General features: G+C 39.8%; 2 protein-coding genes across 3 annotated transcripts; both read right to left on the reverse strand.

Moving 5' to 3' along the window:
- Positions 1-1,549: 1,549 nt before the first annotated feature.
- On the reverse strand, positions 1,550-6,149 carry gatd3 (glutamine amidotransferase class 1 domain containing 3). Its single transcript, XM_017469091.3, has 7 exons — positions 5,811-6,149; positions 3,571-3,623; positions 3,245-3,355; positions 3,028-3,147; positions 2,819-2,911; positions 2,518-2,674; positions 1,550-2,376 (listed from the first exon to the last, which is right to left on the reverse strand). Exons 1-7 carry the CDS (start codon positions 5,931-5,933, stop codon positions 2,248-2,250), a joined length of 786 nt encoding a protein of 261 aa, XP_017324580.1. The 5' UTR covers positions 5,934-6,149; the 3' UTR covers positions 1,550-2,247.
- Positions 6,150-7,604: 1,455 nt separating this feature from the next.
- On the reverse strand, positions 7,605-21,079 carry LOC108266073 (interferon-induced GTP-binding protein Mx). Of its 2 annotated transcripts, none has more exons than XM_017469051.3 (12): positions 19,219-21,079; positions 17,404-17,624; positions 15,990-16,127; positions 15,732-15,886; positions 14,348-14,486; positions 14,072-14,270; positions 13,716-13,794; positions 13,483-13,605; positions 13,236-13,377; positions 12,557-12,715; positions 8,169-8,485; positions 7,605-8,044 (listed from the first exon to the last, which is right to left on the reverse strand). In XM_017469051.3, the coding sequence occupies exons 2-12, from the start codon at positions 17,591-17,593 to the stop codon at positions 7,808-7,810; spliced, it is 1,878 nt and encodes a 625-aa protein (XP_017324540.1). In that variant the 5' UTR covers positions 17,594-17,624; positions 19,219-21,079; the 3' UTR covers positions 7,605-7,807. The 2 variants fall into 2 exon arrangements, with proteins under 2 accessions (XP_017324540.1, XP_017324538.1); XM_017469049.3 differs by having other exon boundaries at positions 17,404-17,654; positions 19,219-21,077.
- Positions 21,080-21,940: the final 861 nt, after the last annotated feature.

Genomic DNA, 21,940 nt, shown 5'->3' on the forward strand with positions numbered 1-21,940 from the left:
ATGGGATTTAAAAACAGCAAAACCTAGAAACCTGTATCAGAACGTGAAATAGGATTTATCATTCTGAAATAGCAAAAACAAACAAAACAAACAAACAAACAAACAAAAAAGCAGACAGTTGTAGGCTTATATCATATTACAGCAGTTGGTCAGTATCTTTATGCTAGCACACTAACAACCTCTCAACACAAAGTGAATGTTTTGGTCATCAGCAGCTAGCTGACTGTCATTCAAACAGCCTGTCATGGATGTGTTTACTACACGGAGTCCATTATGCTGTATGGTGGTGTCCCTTGTTGTGAATGAGTGTGTGTGTGTGTTTCCGTACATGATGCCTTGCAATGGATCCCGTTCAGAGTGTATTCCTGCACAGTGTTACTGAAAATAAAAAAATGAATAACATTATCAAGGCTGATGTTATGTTAATGTTACACACATGACTAGGAAGTTATCTTTCTGATGTAAATCTATTGCATGGGTTTGATTTGTACTTTTCTGAGTATCGTGGCTTGGAAAATATTTATATCATGATGTTATGTTAGCGTCTCTGATTATGCATGGACAGTTGTGCCCAAATGTTTGCATACCCCTTGCAGAATCTGCTAAATTTTAATACTGTTAATAAAATGAGAGGGATCATAAAAATCCGTGTAAACTTTTGAACAGGACGATCGGTGTAAATTGTTAGTATTTTGTCTTCTGGGAGACGTGTAAATATCTTATTTAGCGTCTGAAGGGCGGTACTAAATGAAAAAAAAAAAGATCTTCAAACAAAATAATAATTTACAACCGATCATCCTGTTCAAAAGTTTACACCCCCCTGGATCTTAATGTATCGTGTTGCCTTCTCGAGCATCAGTGAGCGTTCGCACCTTGTGTAATAGTCGTGTACGAGTCGCTCAGTCGTCCTCGGTGTGAAAAGACGGATCTCGACATCATACAGTCGCTGTTGGAAAGGGCTCAAATATGCAGAAGATGCAGGAAAAGTAAAGAATGTGAAGGACCTGGAGGATTTTTCAAAAGAACAGTGGGCAGGACAAACAAGGGACTCGTGAACAACTCTCACAAAACATAAACACATCATGTCATGGATCATCCAGGTAACGACACACGGGATTAATAATCGAGGGTGTGTAAACTTTTAAACAGGTAATTTTTATAAATTCAGTTATTATCTTGTCTTGTGGACGATATGTAAACATCTGCTATGTGAAATAGTTTATTCAGGACAGGACTAAATAAACAACATGGGATTTTTATCATCCGTCTTATTTTGTTAACAGTGTTAAGATTTAGCAGATTCTGAAAGGGGTACGCAAACTTTTGGGCACAATTGTTTATCCTTTAGCATTATTGAAATCTACTGATTCGTGTAGATAGCATTTTTCCTTTCAAACGATCATACTGATGAGTTTACAAATGTATATGACAGTGATGTGCAACGTGTGTATGAGGTTAGTGGCTGTGAGTGGAGAAACCTAATGACTAGAGCCAGTCTCAGACTTGGGCACAATGCATTATAATACCCATAAAACAAACAAAAACAATGTTTGAACAAGGAAAAATAACTTTAATTGTAAGCATATTGGATATTAACATATTACATTCGTGTACGTATTGCAGTTCTCACATCGTCAGATCTTTTCTTGAGCTCCATTGTCAACCACATTTGCTCTTCCTGTGTCTTATCTTTCGACACGGCTCACCTACAACACACAATGATACACAGTGCAAGACCATGTAAAGTTACACAGAAATCCAGGAAGGTTTTTTTTTTTTTCCTTTTCACTCAGATACATAATTACTTGATATTAAAAGATGAATTAAAACACCATTTTCCTCCTTTTATTATTTTAATCAGATTCTAAAATGATATTTCATAATTCCACACGCAGCAAAAAAAAACTGTTTTAATTTTGTGTACAAACAAATGAGATCAAAAACTGTTGAAATAAAGTATATTTTTTCATTTAAAAACTACTGGTTTACTCTAGTTCCAGCAGTGGCGTTCTCAGTGCCAGTCTGCTTGTGACACTGCACCATCTAGTGGACATTATGAAGAACTAAAACGATGCGGAGATAGGCTTTTGATTAATGATGTCTGTCACTTTAATCATGCTGGAGTTCTGTTTAGACGTGAACTAAAACTTTATTCACATATCACGCTGCGATATGAAGAAAAATATTCTTTTTGCAAATAATAAACCACAAAGAGTCTAAGGCTTGTTGAAGGAAGCCGTGCGCCACTTATTTCCCAGTCAGCTTCAGGATGTCTCTGACCATGGAACCAATCCCGTCAAAGATCAGGTGCAACGCCGTGTCACACATGAACGCAGGAGAGGTCACCACTTTATTCTTTGGGTCAACATGTGCCTCGTGAGGGTCAAAGGTTAAGGCTAAGTGTTTACCAGTTGTGAAATATTACCATAGTCAAATTTCCTAGAGAGGAGAGGAGATGAAATGCAAAGGCATTAATAATGAAAGAACACAACATCTGACATGTGCGAAGAAGGATATGGTGACGTCTTTGACTTTGTGTTTGGCCCCGAGCGCAGTGATGGCCTGAGCAGTGCCGGCGTATGGCCACTTTCCCCCTTCCTCTTCCTCGTGGCCCACGGTCACTTCCACACCGGGGAGCACCTTCGCTGCTAGCACCGGAGAGATACAGCACAATCTGGAAACCATGGGAGAACAACATAAGCGCTGCACGCCACAACTGGACAACTACAACAGCCTAAAGGTGGTTTAGAAGGGCAAAAACTAATCACAAGGAAATATCCTTCCAGTGTGGGAGGAAATAAAACATCAGCTTACTTACCCAATAGGCTTGCCTGCTTTATGGAAGTCCTTCAAGACACGTTCCACCTCCTTATTCACGGCACAGTCACTTCCGTCGACAGCAAACGTCGACCTGATAAAGTCATAATCATGGAGCTTCGGAAACACGTTAAGGAGATTGCTAGCGTATAGATATGTCTGCTAGCATGTCTGCAAACTCAAAACATGAATCGAACTAGCTCCCCTTACAGATTTTTAGCAGCTCCAAAGCCTCCAGGGAAGATGACTGCATCGTGGTTAGTGGCACTCAGCTTAGCCAGGTCAGTGATGTTACCCCTGGCGATGCGAGCTGACTCAGCTAGGACGTTCCTGCCCACCATACAGGATTATGAAAATACAATAAGAAGCAGAGTTAAAGAGAAGACCGAAGGCAGTCACGTTGTAGAATCTCCTCTCTATTGATTACCTGGACTCCTCTGAAGGCTGTCCCTTGCTGTGGTCTATAACATGCATCTGAGCCATATCGGGAGCATACATCTGGACCTCTGCACCACCGCGACTCAGATGCACCAGGATTCTGTACGCATACATATTTCTGAGTGAATATATGCTATAGAATTCGTAGCGGTGATTCATGCAGGCTTAAAAATTCACTGGAGCAGAGAGACTATTTCCAAAACCTCAGTAACATGTTTATCTACACAGCGTGGAGATAGAAATGTATGAAATAATGTTCAGGTTATTATCTTGATGTTTGGCAGCATGAGGTTCTGGTTGCAGCCCGATACTCACGCTGACGCCTCATGGATCTCTGTACCATCATACACTCCACATCCAGACAGCACCTGGAAACCAGGACAGCCAGAAGGTGAAGTCCAATGACAATCCATAGGAGTGATGTATACAGTATAAAGGGTGCCAATAGTAACACTGATACAAAGTGAAATACAACACTTCATTTATCTCCCAGGATGCCCTCATGCCCGTGTTACCTTCTAGCTGTCCGTTTAGGTATATCGTCACTGCTAGTCCCTGCTTGATCACAATGGAAACCTTTTTAAGGCACCGTGGGATAAAAAGTATACCTAATAATCTCTCTCGCGTGCGCTCGTAAGTCAAGTCAAAGTCAAAGGTTGCTTTATTGGCTTGGAAAATATTATGAATACTATTCAAGGAATTGAATTTGTGTGTAAATGCCCAATTGGGTATTCATTAGCATGTCTCATTGAGCGAGGTATTGGTAGTTGAAGGACAATATCTCACGGCAAACACAGAAGAATGCCTTTGAGAGCTGACAGAAGGCGTTCCACGACGGACATTGCGACCAGGATGTCTGAGCTTTGCATAAATTTCACTGCTGGCAAAATACACCACATGGCCAAAAGTTTGTGGACACCTGACCATCACTCCTTCATATGTGCTTTTTGAACATAATATTCCAGATTTATTCCCCCTTTCCTGTTATAATACCCTCCAGTCTTCTGGGAAGGCTTTCCACTAGATCTTGGAGCGTAGCTGTGGGGATTTGTGATCAATCAGCAACAAGAGCATTAGTGAGGTCAGGTGCTGATGTCAGGTGAGGAGGTCTGGGGTTCAGTCGACGTTCCAGTTCGTCCTAAAGGTGTTCGGTGAGATTGAGGTCAGGGCTCTGTGCAGGACACTCGAGATCTTCAACTCCAAACTTGGCAAACCATTTTGTTTTACGGGGCTTGCTCTGTGGACCGGAGCACTGGCGTGGTGGAACATGTTCAGGCGTCTTAATTCCAGTGAAGGGAAACTGTAACGCTACAGCATACAAAGACAATTGTGGCAATAGATTGGGTTAGAACAACGTACCGTATGGGTGTGATGGTCAGGTGTAAACAAACCTTTGGCTACAATATAATGTACATTTAAACAGCTAGACCAGTGACAATGAATTACCTGTACTCATATCTCTAAAACAGCCCTGGTAGCTGTTTTGATCATATGTCTATCTGCATGTCTCACACAGAGCTGAAGGAATGTCTAGGTCAAGCACAAGAACCCATCCTCATACATACAGGTGCATCTCAAAAAATTAGAACATCGTCGAAAAGTACATTTTTTTCCTGTAATTTTATTCAAAAAGTGGAACTTTCATATATTGTAGATTCATTACACGTGAAGTGAAATATTTCAAGCCTTTTTTTGGTTTTAATCTCGATGATTACGGCTTACAGCTCAACGAAATCAAACATCCAGTATCTCAAAATATTAGAGTAAAGAATTTAGAATACAGAAATGTCGACCTGATGAACAGTATGTTAATTTATGCGCTGATACTCGGTCGGGGTTTTAATCCTTTTGCAGGAATTACTGCATCAGTGCGGCGTGGCATGGAGGCGATCACACTGACACTGCTGAGGTGTTCTGGAAGCCCAGGTTGCTTTGATAGCGGCCTTCGGCTCGTCTGTATTGTCGGGTCTGGTGTCTCTCGTAGATTCTCTATGGGGTTCGTGTCAGGCGAGTCGGCTGGACGATCAAGCACAGTAATACCACGGTCACAAACCAGTTACTAGAAGTTTTGGCACTGTGGACAGGTGCAGAGTCCTGCTGGAAAAGGAATCAGTGTCTCCATAAAGCTCGTCAGCAGATGAAAGCATGAAGTTCTCTAAAATCTCCTGGCAGACGCTGCATCGACTCTCCACTTGAGAAAACACACTGGACCGACACCAGCAGATGACACGGCAACCGAAATCATCACTGACTGTGGAAACTTCACACTGGACTTCAAGCAGCTTGGATTCTGCTCCTCTCCACTCTTCCTCCAGACTCCGGAACCTTGATTTCCAAATGAAATGCAGCATTTACTTCCATCTTTCCCGTCACTGTGGTTGTGTACTGAACCAGACTGAGAGATTAAAGCCTCAGGAAACCTTCGCAGGTGTTTTGAGTTAATGAGCTGATTAAAGCTCTTCTCAGGTCGACATTTCTGTATTATAAATTCTTTATTCGGATATTTTGAGATCATGTGACAGTTTATAAACTGCACCAGCTGACCCAGGACTCACCACTGCTACTTTGGCACTGCTGAACTTGGCACTGGTGTGGATGAAGCCCACAGCTCCTGTCTGAGCAGCAGGCTTCAGCAGAAAGGTGTAGGGTCTGCAGACCAGTGAGCGAACCGCCAACATCTTCACAATAATAATAATAATAATAATAATAATAATAATAATAATAATAAACTTCAAACACGCTTCGTAAACTCGTACAAGGTCAAACCATATATCTATATATTTCAATATATTTCTCTCTCTCTATATATTTCTAACTTAAAACACCGTATAGAAACGAATTAGTTTTATATCTACAACACGGTCTACGGATTGTAGCAAGGAGTTGCTCGTATCGTCTAAATATTACGGTAAATTCTTCCTCTGCTGTATTTCAATCCTGTACTCAGCGCTGTAGTGACACCTAGTGGTTAGAGGATGTCGTGGCGTTTAACCTGACCACAGCAGGAGTGATTCAGTTATGGAGATAGGCTGATGCCACGCTCCTTTTAGTCAAATGCATTCGATTATATTGACTGTACTTCTTGTGACTTTTCTACCTTGTTGTATCTGTATCACAGACGATTGCTTTAAGACTACGCCTGTTAAAATCTTATTAAAATCCATCCATTTTCTGTATCATAGGGTCACGGGGAACCTGGAGCCTGTCTCTGGGGATACCCTGAATGGGGTGCCAACCCATCGCAGGGCACAATCACACATTATGGACAGTTTAGAGATGCCAGACAAATGTCTTTGGACTGCGGGAGGAAATCGGTGTACCCGGAGGAAACCCCCAAATGAGTCAATGAGTGAATGAGTACTTCAGAGATGGGTTTTGCCAGTCATTGAAATGTTAATGAGCAGGACTGACATCTCAAACATAAATATATCGATGCCAGTCAGACTCACTGAATGCTCAGAGCCGTCATCAGTCGAGTAATCTAATCTATAACAGTTTTTCACAACTAGTACATAGTACAACTAGAAATCGAACCCCCAACTTTGGAGGTGTGGGGCGAACATGCTAACCGCTAATTCACCGTGCGCCCTCATGTTTGTAAATATTGTCAATAAATTGCAAGTATATAAGTTATGTTTAATATATTTTTTTATTTATAGGTCTAGCTGCTTTTTTTTTTTTAGCTTGGCATGGCAGACACTGCTAACAGTGTTAACCTCATTTTAAAAGCTCTTACTTAGGACTACACAGACAGACAGTGTCAGAATGTACAACCCCAATTCCGAAAAAGTTGGGACAGTATGGAAAATGCTAATAAAAACAAAGAGGAGTGATTTGTAAATGTACTTTGACTTAAAAAATATAACACATAAAGACAAGGTATTCGATGTTTTATCTAATCAACCGCATAGTTCTTCTGAAGATAATTTTGAAATGAATGCATGCGACATGTTCCAAAAAAGTTGGGACAGGGGCGTTTTAGGGCTAACAGTGATGTGACAAGGTGATGTGAAACAATCACAACACTAATCACAAATTGTGGAAACACAATTCACACACACACCACATTGTCCACACAAATACATACACCAGAAAGTAAAACATGGCTGGATAAAGTTCTATTCTCTGGACTCCAAATTGCTGTATCATAAACATGTAAACATCCATTTTCTATACCGCTTATTTAAGTAGAATGATGAAACATGTGATTCAAACCTTTAAACCCTATGTAACATTTTTATGTTAACATGTAATAGCAACGTAACATGAACATAATTTAATAACATAAATAACATGTTATATATATATATATATATATATATATATATATATATATATATATATATATATATATATATATATATATATATATATATATACACACACATACATGTAATATGTTTTAGCTAACTCTAACAAAGCAGACAAAAGTTACAGTATTGTGAATAAAACAAGACTGTAATATTGCAATAAAACAAATGAAAGTCTACTGCCTTAAGGTCCTCCTTCTAATCCTTCATCCTTCTAATGATGCTTAATAATTCGGATTCAGTTATGAGACAGACATTAAGAACTTGGACAAGAGCTGGCGTGCTTTTTTAAGACGTTCCAGACGGTCCTTCAAGCTCCTCCTACGATGAGCTACACCAGAATCCTCTCGGATAAGCTTCTCAGCGTTCTGGGATCCGATCATGCGCAACATTGCGGCCTGAAGCTGAGAAAAGTATTGGTCCAGCACATGGTACTGCACTATAAGGGGCACCTGGTTGGCCAGACGGTCAGAGGTGATCTGATACACACACACACACACACACACACACACACACACACACACACACACAGATCATGATAGTTGACAGATCAAGTAGACAGCCTATATTTTCGTGGAAATAGTAGCTTTAATGATTGCATACCATGAAATAGGCGTTTAGGTGCTGTGCCATCTCCCTGACGTCAGCACTCACTGTCTTTGGGACGAGGTGACCTCTTGAGTTATAAATCTGCTTGGTCGGCTCTGGTTTCAGTTTGACGGCCTCTAGCTGGCGGCTGTAGAGGCGATCTTGTGAATACACAATCTTCTCCATTTTAAATTGAGATTTTACCGTCTGTAGGGCTTTTCCATGCTCCTGCTCAAGCAGATCCTCGATCGGCTCTTTAGCTGCCCTCAGCAGGTTGGGAAAGGCCTCAAAATGGGAGCTGACCACCTTGTTCACACAGGAGTGAACAATTTCTTACAGAAATGAGAGAAAATAACAAAGACAGTCAGGAAATTGTAACCTGATGAGCATATTATGGCAGACTTGTGCACTGACTCATTCAACATATCTGTTCTGGATGTAAACGTGTACAACAAATAACAAGAAACACTTCAAAAAGTCTTCAAATTAAATGGGTTCTAACCAAGATATAACAATTGTATATTTGTACTGGTCATTTCTTTATGTAAAAGGCCATGCTACACCATACCAGAAGAGTGAGACATCAGCGCCCAGTGAGAGCGGCCATTTTGGAGAACTCGGTTGCCCAAAATACTCCAGGCTGATTAACTTGAATTGCCTGCACCTGCCAGGCAGGATACTTAAAGCCAGCCTATAACACAGCCCTTCGTCACACCTTCGTAGAGGGATGACTGGTACGGTATATCAGGACTTTGCTTGAGGTAAGGGTGAAAGAAAATGGGAAATAAGTATTAAAAAGAATTAGAAAAGGAACTGAAAAGAAAAGCAGAAGAAAGAAGTGACTAGAGAATTAAGGCTTGGCCAGGGAAGAGAAAAGAACCTAAGTTGAAGATAGAAGACACAATTGAGAAGAAGAGAAAGCTGAAAGATTAAAAAGATTCCTTTGTTTGAGTACGCCATTTTGTGCCATGGAGATCCTGGGCCTGATAAAATGTTTGAAAGTCCAGTTACATAAAATATATACTTACACAGGTCTGAAAAAGCAGCTAATTGACTGAAATGTGACAGTAGTTCACTTTTAATAATTAACCATTAATGATTATTTTATGGCTATAAGAAAGACACAGTTGTTATGAATTTGGTGCAAGAGAACAAACGCACTTCTTTGTGTAGTCTTGTATAAAAATTTTTTTCCTGTTTTTGTCGTCACTTTAAAGAAGGAGTTCAGTTCATTAATCAGCCCAGGTAAATAAAATAATCAGTGAAAGCCTGTGAAAACTCAAGTCTCTAGTTCCCTTTCAAAGGGAACTCCACATTGCGTTTAGCATAACACTATGGGAGCGCCTCTCGCGCACGACCGGCATCTGAAGCTTGTGTAAAATCACGAGAGAGAAAAATGAGTGAGAGAAGATAAAGATAAAGCTGGATCGTGGGAGACTATTGGAGCTTATGGGGCGATTGCACAGGAAACCGTTCAGTGGTGGCTGAGAAGTTGGGGGTTTTGTCTAAGGACGAAACCTCTGAGAGTAATCAGTATCACGCGGCGATGCCTACGTGCTCTGAGAATTTGAGTGTCCCCGGTTTCTAGCCTTGGGTCACACTCTAGGGGTGTCTCCTTAGCGCAAGACGGTAATAACAGGCACCTCCCTCATGGGCTGGAGCGTGGTCTTAGACAGCTGTCCAGCTCACGGTCTCTGGAGTGGCCCTCTTCTGGAGCGGCATATAAATTGCCTAGAAATGTGGGCCATATTTCTAGCATTGAAATTCATTCTTCCTCAATTGAGAGGTCACCATGTGTTTACAGACAACACATCGGTGGCCTCATATATTGACCACCAGGGAGGATTATGTCCACACCCCCTATTCAGGCAGGCGCAACTAATTCTTCTCTGGACAGAAGTTAAGTTTGTCAGTGAGTGCAATGTACATTCTGGGAATATGGGGGCAGACATCCTGTTGAGGCAGGGGCTGAGGCCCAGGAATTGGTGGCTCCATCCACAAGTGGTGGAGTCCATATGGTGAGGTTTGGCCAAGCGGGACTGCATGTGTTTGCCTCCGAGGAGACAACACACAGCCCGCTGTGGTTCACCCTCATTCCTCCCGCACAATTAGGGCTGGACGCCATGGTGCACATGTGGCCGAGGTCACATCTGTATGCTTTCCCCTGATTGCTCTGCTCCCACAAGTTCTAGCGAGAGTTCGCCAAGACAGTCTATGCCTGCTGCTAGTAGCACCTTATTGGCCAGCTCGAATATGGTTCTCAGAGATAATATCCCTGCTAGATGGCACTCCTTGGGAGATTCCCATTCGCAGAGATCCACTGTAGACCCAGTGAACTGCACAATAGCTACAGTCCTGGAGTTCTTACAGGAATGTTTCTCAGCAGGGTGGGCTCCTTCTACAATCAGGGTTTACCTGGCTGCCCTTTCAGCCAGTCACATCTGTGTTGATGGAGCCTCTGTGGGGCAACATCCTCTAACTTCAAGGTTCATGCGTGGTGTCAGGCGGCTGAGGCCCATCTGCAGGCCATGCATACCTTCCTGGGACCTTTCTGTGGTCCTGGAGGGTCTGTCAGGGGCCCCATTTGAGCCCTTAGAGTCAGCTTCTGAGAAGCTTCTGACTCTAAAGGTAGCTCTTCTGCTGGCCCTGACATCTCTCAAGTGAGTAGGAGATCTACAAACTCTCTCTGTTGCCCCTTCCTGCCTTGACTTTGCCCCTGGATTAGCCAAGGCCTTCCTGTATCCTATGCTGGGTTATATTACTAAGGTGCCTACATCGGCTGCCCACCCTGTGGTGTTGCAGGTTTTCTGCCCTCCTCCATTCCCCACACCGGAACAAGAGAGAATGCACCTGCTGTGTCCAGTAAGGGCTCTCTGTACTTACGTCCACTGCTCCGGCCAGTAGCATAAGGCAGAGCAGCTGCTTGTCTGCTTTGGCAGCGACAGTAGAGGTGATGCTGTGTCAAAGCAGCGCATCTCTAATTGGATAGTGGAAGCAATCTCTATTGCTTATGAGGCACGTGGTCTCGCTATGCCTCTGGGCACAAGGGCTCATTCCACTAGGACGGTCGCCTTTGCGAAGGCTTTGTCCAAAGTTGTATCCACCCAAAGTTGTGTGTGCTGCTGTAGGGTGGTCTATGCCACACACATTCATTCGATATCCCAGCCTGGATATTCATTCCACCCCGGGCTCGAGTGTCTTACAGTGGCCCTCGGGCTTGGGTCTTTGGGAGCTTGAACAGGCCGTACCCACGGGATGACGGAGTGGGTATTCTCATTCCCATAGTGTTATGCTAAACGCAACGTCGAAGTTCCATTTGAAAGGGAATGTCTGGGTTACCCTGTTCCCTGAGAAGGGAACGAGACGTTGCATAGCTTCGTCATACCAGGGCAGACCTGTGAATTGCGTCTTCGCTTCAGATAATAGAGGCTGATGGCACGGTTCACAGGTGCCATATATATATCATGTGACGCGCTTAATTGCCACATCACCTGATCATGGCCGGTCTATAAATAGGCATGATTTTACACAAGCTTAAGATGCCGGTCGCACGTGAGAGGCGCTACTATACTGTTATGCTAAACGCAATGTCTCGTTCCCTTCTCAGGGAACAGGATTACATGCGTAACCCAGACGTTTCTGGTCCAAAGTGTGTATAAAAAAATGCACATAACTGGATTAGCCACAACAGAGGATCTACTACAGAAGTTGAGCTTGTTCATGTGTACCCTGTAAAACCGGATAAGTTCATTTAATTCAAGAAATTTGAGGAAACTAATTACTTCAAAATTTTTAAGTTGATAAATCAATTTCTTTAAGCCAAATACACTTAAATATAAGTTTGAGTTAAATTTTTGTTATATTTAATTGTATTTGGCTTAAAGAAATTGATTTACCTCAAATTTTTTGAGTTAAATGAACTTATCTGGTTTTACAGCGTAGAAAACTAGAGTCACAGAACTACAGGCAGGTTTTTTCCCCCCGACAACGTTTATCAACTCTGCTACGGTAATTTTTTCAAGTACTGAGTTCAGACCATTAAAATAGTTTACTGGTTCTACAGCTGGACCACGGTCCACCAGTTGACGACCTGCACTAGCTGATTTGTTTTTCTTTGGCGTAGATAACAGCTAAAAACACCCTTGTGTTGTAAATATTTGCCTTTAGATCATAGGCAGGTTTACTAAAAGCTCTTGAGATGCCTAATCATAGTCCATCCTTTGGTTAAAATAGATTTTAATTACAGTGCATCAAATTTAGATGGGGTTAGTATTTCATGATTTCATTCAGGGAAGGTCATATAGACAACATACCCCTTTACACAACAGGCAGTGCCCTAAATGTGTCGGTCTCATCAGAGTGAAAGTGTACACGGTCGGTTCAGTTGTTGGTGCAGTATTTACCAATGATGTCTCTCAGTAATTCTATAGCAGGCTCCTCCAGTTCCTGTACATGTTTCTTGACAATGTTTTCAAACGTTCTGTAATTAACAAATCCAGGAAGCTCCTTTCCCCTACAGGTCTTGGTGTACTCTTCAACTTCATCCCGGAGGGTTTCCTCGACTAGAGAAAGAAACATGATTGAGAAGACACAGGCCTGGAAAGTACTGTAAGACAATCCTGAAAGGTCTTTAAGGTTTTGATCAAACAAGAACCTCAAATTTGTGTTTTTTATTTTATTTGTTTTTTGGCATATTCAGTATGAGCAGGACGGTGTTTCTTCAGTCTGAACACAAAAACGTATGGCTCATAACGTTCATATTCTTTTGTACATATTAAATAAACATATGGCTAATATGGAGCAAACTCTCAGGCACGCATCATAGACTGTACTTGTGTGACAAACTTTTGACATTTCTATATATTACATATTAGTTTTTAAAATGGCACACTTTCCTGAAATGGAATTGGTGTGTTATTTGCATGCAAGTAAACACGTCATTTTAAAATCTGGTTACCACTAAAGTCAAAACCGCTAAAAAAGGTATTTAAAGAATTAATTATTTTATTCCACAGATATTTGCTTTCTTAATTAATTTGTCATCTACTAAATACCACCTGGGACCTACTGAGACTAACTCACGTTCGATAGCCCGGTCATCCAGGTGATGTTTCCATTTTCCAAACTCTTTCCTGATTTTAGTAAAAACTTTGGGCTCTGAGTTTTTGGTGTCTTCCTCTGCCCTCATCACATCTGTAAGGACTTTGTTGAAGTCACTGATTTTCTGTTAAATACCAAAACCAATCGGTCAAACATAAACACAATTGAAGAAAAACAATGATGTTTTTAATCTCCATACAAGTTTTTTTTTTTTTTTTTTTTTTTTTACCCCAATAAGAAAGTTGTTTCTCTCATGTTCCTCTTGAGGAACTCCATCTCCAAGCCTTCTCAAATCGTTAACTGTTTTCTCCAATTTGACCTCAACTTGTTTGTGCAACTGTGGGAGTAACTTCTAAAGATGACGAACAAAAAAATTAATGAATGAAAGAAAGAAAATTTGTCAATCGGTTATGGAAAATACAGAACACAAAGGACGTTGCTGGGTTTTGTGAGCTCACTAACATTAATGTGTTCTACCAGTTCCCTGGTCAGTCTCTCTGCAAGTACAGGCACTGTGGCTTTGCCTTCCTCCAAGAGAGGTCTAAGACAAAAAGTAAGAAAATAAGAGAGAGAGAGAGAGAGAGACACACACTCTAATTAGATGTCATTTTGTACCATAAAATATGTCTAAAATCAAACTAATATTAAGCCAAATTCTACGCTAAAAAAGCCGTTTTTGTTCAAACACTACCCCAAATTTATGGCATGGATCTCAATAATGTCACTCATAATAAAATTTAATATAAGATATTTAATCCTTAACTACAGTTATTGATATACATTTGATCTTTTGGCTTTCCATAACAAATATCTCTTGCCTGAAATGTGGATGCTCCTGAAAAAAGACTTGCTCTTTTTGGAGAGCTGCAGACAGACTCAGATTCTCATTGATGTCTTGCTGGCCACGGCACTTCACGATCATGTAGCCCTTCTTCAGTGGGATCACCTGGTTATTTACTGTATTTACAACACTCTCCTCTGCACCTTTATCCACCAAGTCAGGCTTGGTAAGGATGCCTGTACAAATGAATCGCATATATTTCAGATATATGTCACCTTCTAGTCAAAGCTTAAACATGTATGAGCTATATTACCCAGAGTCCTTTGCCCATTTGGATCCACTTTGTTTGTCATCTGCAGTGCCTCAGTGGTGGCAATGTCAATGTTTGCAGGCACAACCACCAAGCTAATAGTTTCTTGTCTCTTAATGAATTTCTCGATGAGATCTTTGATCTGTTCAACAAATGAAATGCAAATTTGAGACGATTCCCTATTTATTTTTTAAAAAAGAAATGAAACTGATGAAGCTAAGTTCATCAAGAAGGTCGAATTTCATTCATAGTATTTTATGGTTCTACCTGAGTGAAGAAATGTTTTTAAGAAGTTTTGACGTTCCAATATTGAGGTACTATAATTGACGGAAAAAAGAGAAAGCAACGCTTGACCTAAATCTTGGCATATACAGTAACTAGGCATATTGTAAATCTAGAATGATTCTGGAAGATTCTAGGTCATTCTCAAGACAAATTCAGCAATCTACTGATCCGACATATAAGCAACTGAAGTAAAGACTTGGCCTCCAAAGTGATTAGATTACATTTGGGCTATAATTTGACTTGGTCTTGCATTTATTTAGACTCGATCTTGACTTGGCCTCGACCCCTTGACTTGCATTTAGCTAGTCCTGGTCTTTGACTTGTCTTAGTTTTGACCGTGGTGGTCTTGATTACAACCTCAGTCTCTTAGTTAGCAGTTTTTATGAGAGCACTTTATTAGGAACACCTGTACACCTACTAATGTATGCAGTTCTGATCTAATCAGCCAATCATGTGGCAGCAGTGCGATGCAAAACATCATGCAGATACAGATCAAGAGCTTCAGTTAATGTTCAGATCAAATATAAGAATACGGGAGAAAATCTGATCTCTGTGATTTTGACTAGCATTGTCCGTAGCCTTCCTGTCAGGTCACACCAGTCTGGCCATTCTCATCCGACCGCTCTCATCAACAAGACATGTCTACTCTCAGAACTGTTTTTTCCTTCTTTCTGCACCATTCTGTGTACACTTAGACTAATGTTTATGAAAATCCCAAGAAATCAGCTGTTTTTGAATTATTCAATCTGACATCAACAACCATACCACAATCAAGGTCACTGAGATCACACTTTTCCCCCATTTTGATGTATGATCTAAAGCTCTTGACCTGTATCTGCATGATCTTATACATTGTGCCACATGATTGACTGGTTGGATAATTGCATGAATGAGCAAGTGTACAGTCGTTCCTATTGAAATAGTGAGAGAGCGCAAGAGAGTTAAAGTCACTAACACTATGTACAATAACTATCAGAGCAAAGGCAGGAGAACAAAAAAAATTACGCTAGAGTAGTAGGTACTATTTCATTTGTATTAAAAAAAAAATGTAAATGTCTTAAAACGGAAGGATATTAACCCACATTTCTCAATTTTGTCTCACCTGCTTCTCAATGTCAAACGGCTGGTCTCCTGTTGCCACCCTGGCAATGCCTGGCAGGTCAATGAGGGTGAGATCAGGAACTTCACTGGATTTTATCTCCAGAGAGATCATCTCCTGGCTGATTCCCTTCCCCTCTCCAGCCAAGACGTTCTGAGCTATAGAAAACAGCACACATTTATATTCTCTGTGTAAGTGTGCAAACCCTATTGTTCGAGGTATTACTTCTTTTTTTTTTCTTCTAAAGTGTGAAATACAGACCATTTGAAACAGCATTCCCCACATCTGATGGCTTGAGAAGGTTCTTTTCTTGGCCCTTGAATGTGAGAAGTCCAGACCATGTGGTACCCTTTTCAGTCCTGTTTAGTTTCAACACCAAAGGGCAGCGTGTCACAATACCTGTAGATCAAACTGGAGCCGTTTAGCATGGATACTCTAACAAGCTTTGTATCTGATGAATGAGAGTGCATTTAAGTGTGTGTGTGTGTGTGTGTGTGTGTGTGTGCGTGTGTGTGTGTGTGTAAGACATGTGCACGAGTCCCTGAAGTCCAAGTCAAGTCTTGATTTTGTTCTATTTGTAGCAAATAGTTCTTTAAGCTAGTTATGGTAATGAACGGTGTATGAGGCTAAATCAATTTTGAAATATTAAAACTGATTACGTCTACAGAATGTCTTGTTTGTCCATTTGTTTTAATTTAAATTATTCATTCAAAATTAAATCATTAATGAATAAAAAAAAAAAACTATGACTTTCAAATTGTTACATTTGATGCAAAAGGTCTCACTATAATTATAAGAAAGCAGATCATTCATAGAAAATTCAAGAAAGATATTACTTTTTTTGTTTTTTTCTTTGTTGTCATTTTAGTTCAGAATGCCAACGTGTTGTGTATTTTGAAGTATTTACCTCAAGTTATCAGATTTACCTCAATGAGTTACCGTAGTTTGCTGTAGTTCTCAAGCACTGATGGGTAAGGTAGTCTTCCAGTGAGCGCCGGGAGTAACAAAACCCTTTGTATACATACAAAGTGTATTTAACTTGGTAAACTTGGAAATTATATGCATACGGTGCTAATACTCTTGGGGACGGGGGGATGGGCATGAAAAGGACCAGGAAACATTTGTACTTTACTTTGTACGTTGTGTAACTCCGAAGATTCCCTTTTGGTTGACTGATTGCTTTTCAAATTAAATGACACGAAGATTATCACAAGGTAAGACTCGGCTTTAACGTTATTGTTTGTTGTTCATTTATATAACAGCACTTTTCCAATGGGTGATGAGAACGTGCTTTCAGATGTGTCACACGTGCACAGTATATAATAATGCTGGCTTGGTGGGTTTAGAGATGAATTGTTGAGATATCTTCTCCTGCAGCACATACTGATCGGGAATGAATGAATGAGGAACGCATAGAAAAATGTGGTGTTTGATGATGTCATGTGGGGTCGTAAAGACAGAACGTAATCGGGAACGCCAAACCAAAACGACTTGTGTTTTTCACGAGCCTCGGTCTTCAGCTCCGTGTCAAGTCTCGAGTCAGTTGTTCATGAGTCCAAGTCGTGTCGCAAGTCTTTTTTCTTTTTTTTGTGACAAGTTGCAGACTTGAGTTTGCATCTCTGGTGTGTGTGTGTGTGTGTGTGTGTGTGTGTGTGTGTGTGCGCATTTTTCTCACCTGTGCCTCTAGGCAAAGCCACTCCTGAAAGGGCCTCCAATACAGAGCTCTTTCCTGAACTCTGATCACCTATAACAGCAATGGCTGGCAAGTTCAGGTCCTTCTCTACTCCCAGTGTTCTAAGTTTGTCCACAAGATCAATGTAGGGACGCACCTTGTCCTCATAGTGCTGGTTTAGGCTGTTATTCATTCCTTCAACTTCTACCTTTTTGTGTTCCTTCCTTGGTGACATAGCAATAACTGGTAAACGTCTACAGGTGAAACAAACAATGTAAAGCACGTGTGTCCACTCTCATCAGGAAAGGGCTAGTGTGGGTACAGGTTTTCATTCCAGCCAAGCAGAAGCCCCACCTGAGTCTATTGACAGGCAGCTGATTAAACATGTGGAATCAGGTGTTGCTCCTTTTGGAAATGAAATAAAATTTAATTGAAATGAAAACCTGCACCCGCACCGGCCCTTTGACGATAAAATTGGACACCCCTGATGTAAAGGAAACTTTAATAATGAAGTAACATCTAGATACCAGTCACACCAGCAGAAGCAGACTACCAACAAAAATAATTAATTAAAAGTGCAGATGACCTTCAGGATGAAAAATCTGCCAGTTTTCACAGAAACTCTATACTGTATACTGTAAATGGGTCTGAACTGCAGGGAAAGGTCTGGCTTGAACATGAGCCTTGCCTTGAACAGGAAGATACTGTTGTTTTTTTGTTTTTTTTTCCAGAGGTTTAACATGTGACGTAATGGTGCTGCAGGTAGTTTTACGGCCTCACGGCTCTTTTTTTTTCCCTGTCTGGATCCTGAGCTCAGAATTGTCTGTGTGGAGTACTACATGTTGAGTGTTCTGGTTTCCTCCCACCACTCAGAAACATGCTCGGTGGATTGGCAACACTAAATTACCCCAATGTCTGAATGTTTAAATCTATATGTAGGTGTATAATTATGCCTACTTATTTAGTACATTTTAAACCAATGATAAGATTATCACTTAGGCGTGACTACTGACAGTCAGGTTCTGTGATATTTGAAGCTACATGTCTACTTCCGAGAGCCGAATTCGAGAGAACTGCACCCTTATTCGATGTACACTGTGTGCACTGGAAAATGTATACTAAGGTTTAACTATCAAGCAACAATGTGGTTCCATTTGAAGGCATAACTAAGCATTAATATTACAAATTTTAAATCCTAAGAAACTTATTAGGCTACCTTCTAACCCTAATTTCTAATCAGTCAAAGAGGGATAAAAACTTTTGACCTGCCCGGTTTCTTTATTATCCAATATGCTTTCGCTCAATGTCCCTTCCTCATGCTGATAAACATAACACAGATTTCATAATATTAAAAAAGAAATTTAAATGATCAAAATTCTAAAATAATTATTAAGTAGATTTCTGAACACTGATCACATGAATAGAATTGTATTATTGTGTAGCTTAAACACTGAAAGTCAGCCTTGTAAGAAGCCTCCAAGATTGTTTGTGTTACGCAGACGTGTATTTGCAATGATCCCATTGGAGATCTTGTTATATTTGTGTAAATATTGAACAACAACAACAACAACAATAAGAACAATAACAAAAACAGCACAGGAGAATTCCAGTTACTAACAATTAACATCCTAATGTGAACCTATTAAACTACATCCTATTATAATCAGTAAAATTGCTTCCTAAAACTACTTTGTTGTTTTAAAAAAATAATAATTAAAAGCCATCAATGAAAATAGGCCATGTAGGCTACATATATAATATATCCAGAGTCTGCAATAAGCCTTGTGTAGTCTAGTTAATGTACAGGAGCTTATTTACCTGTTTTATCTCCAGGAGTCTTCACAAGTACAGTGTGTGCAGTTGGAGAACAGGAGCGTTATATGTATACATGCTGTGTTTGAATGTATTTGTATGTAACCTTCTCTTTCGTTTTCCTCGTTGAGTTCAACTGCAATGGCATAGCTTTCTAGTTTCGTTTCCTAGGAAATGACGAAGGCGTAACAGGATGCTTGTCATTCTTTGCTTGTGCACTTCACTCACTCACGTCCTTTCCTTGCATCTTAGCTCCACCCACTTCAGTGTGAGGGAAGTATGCAAGGATAAGATGTGTTTATAGAAGAATTAAGAGATTTGCCCCATCTGGCATTCACTAAATTCCAAGGGTTTCAGTACTGTGATGTAAAACTGGTGTTTCTGGAGGCGTGGTGAAGACGCCCCTTTACAAAAATAACAGGTCACCGAACATGTGCGCAATACTTTTATTTTGTTCATCATTTTTTTGCTCTGGCATTCTCAGGATCAGCCATGTAAGATGAAGAACAAAACAGTTGTATCGATAACTATTTTTTCATTATGGTTATTTTTTTTAATCCTGTAAATGCTAAATTAACTGGTTCTTCAAACTGTCAACTTTGTGATTTCTGTGTAAATAAAGCTGAGTATGAAAACATGGATAATTATGAGTTTGTTTTTTATAATGGGGCAACAGCAGTGGAAACGATTCTGAGGTAATACTTAGTAATTTAGCAGACGAATATCCAAATTTTACAAACAGTTCATTTAGGGAACTCTCCATGTTGTTATTTTAAATGTTGAATGTAAAACCCCTGTGATCACGGACAGATCTGCAGTAAATGGCATTTCTTCCCAAACTTTAATAATGAAGTAACATCTAGATACCAGTCACACCAGCAGAAGCAGACTACCAACAAAAATAATTAATTAAAAGTGCAGATGACCTTCAGGATGAAAAATCTGCCAGTTTTCACAGAAACTCTATACTGTATACTGTAAATGGGTCTGAACTGCAGGGAAAGGTCTGGCTTGAACATGAGCCTTGCCTTGAACAGGAAGATACTGTTGTTGTTTTTTTTTCCAGAGGTTTAACATGTGACATAATGGTGCTGCAGGTAGTTTTACGGCCTCACGGCTCTTTTTTTTTCCCTGTCTGGATCCTGAGCTCAGAATTGTCTGTGTGGAGTACTACATGTTGAGTGTTCTGGTTTCCTCCCACCACTCAGAAACATGCTCGGTGGATTGGCAACACTAAATTACCCCAATGTCTGAATGTTTAAATCTATAGGTAGGTGTATAATTATGCCTACTTATTTAGTACATTTTAAACCAATGATAAGATTATCACTTAGGCGTGACTACTGACAGTCAGGTTCTGTGATATTTGAAGCTACATGTCTACTTCCGAGAGCCGAATTCGAGAGAACTGCACCCTTATTCGATGTACACTGTGTGCACTGGAAAACATACACTAGGGTTTAACTATCAAGCAACAATGTGGTTCCATTTGAAGGCATAACTAAGCATTAATATTACAAATTTTAAATCCTAAGAAACTTATTAGGCTACCTTCTAACCCTAATTTCTAATCAGTCAAAGAGGGATAAAAACTTTTGACCTGCCCGGTTTCTTTATTATCCAATATGCTTTCGCTCAATGTCCCTTCCTCATGCTGATAAACATAACACAGATTTCATAATATTAAAAAAAAAAATTTAAATGATCTAAAGTCTAAAATAATTATTAAGTAGATTTTTGTACACTGATCACATGAATAGAATTGTATTATTGTGTAGCTTAAACACTGAAAGTCAGCCTTGTAAGAAGCCTCCAAGATTGTTTGTGTTACGCAGACGTGTATTTGCAATGATCCCATTGGAGATCTTGTTGTTATATTTGTGTAAATATTGAACAACAACAATAAGAACAATAACAAAAACAGCACAGGAGAATTCCAGTTATTAACAATTAACATCCTAATATATATATATATATATATATATATATATATATATATATATATATATATATATATATATATCCAGAGTCTGCAATAAGCCTTGTGTAGTCTAGTTAATGTACAGGAGCTTATTTACCTGTTTTATCTCCAGGAGTCTTCACAAGTACAGTGTGTGCAGTTGGAGAACAGGAGCGTTATATGTATACATGCTGTGTTTGAATGTATTTGTATGTAACCTTCTCTTTCGTTTTCCTCGTTGAGTTCAACTTGATGCCTATAATGGTATAGGCATTCTAGTTTCGTTTCCAAGGAAATGTGCGTTTCTGGAGGTGTGGGGAAGATGCCCTTTTACAAAAATTACAGGTTACAGAACATATTCACGATACTTTTAATATATATATATATATATATATATATATATATATATATATATATATATATATATATATATATATATATATATATATATATCCTGGCATTCTCAGGATCAGTGATGTACTATGAAGAACAAAACAGATGAATCGATAACTATTTTTTAGTTGTTTAAAAAAAAAATCCTGTAAATGTAAAATTATAGAACTGTCAACTTTGTTCTTTCTGTGTAAATAAAGCTGAGTATGAAAACATGGATAATTATGAGTTTCTTTTTTATGATGGAGCAACAGCACTGGAAATGATGTGGAGGTAATACTTAGTAATTTAGCAGACGAATATATAAAATTTTATATACAGTTAATTTAGGGAACCCTCTCCATGTTGTTATTTTAAATGTTGAAGTTACCAATA

Source organism: Ictalurus punctatus, chromosome 6 (assembly GCF_001660625.3).
Source record: "Ictalurus punctatus breed USDA103 chromosome 6, Coco_2.0, whole genome shotgun sequence".
Classification (NCBI taxonomy): Eukaryota; Metazoa; Chordata; class Actinopteri; order Siluriformes; family Ictaluridae; genus Ictalurus; species Ictalurus punctatus.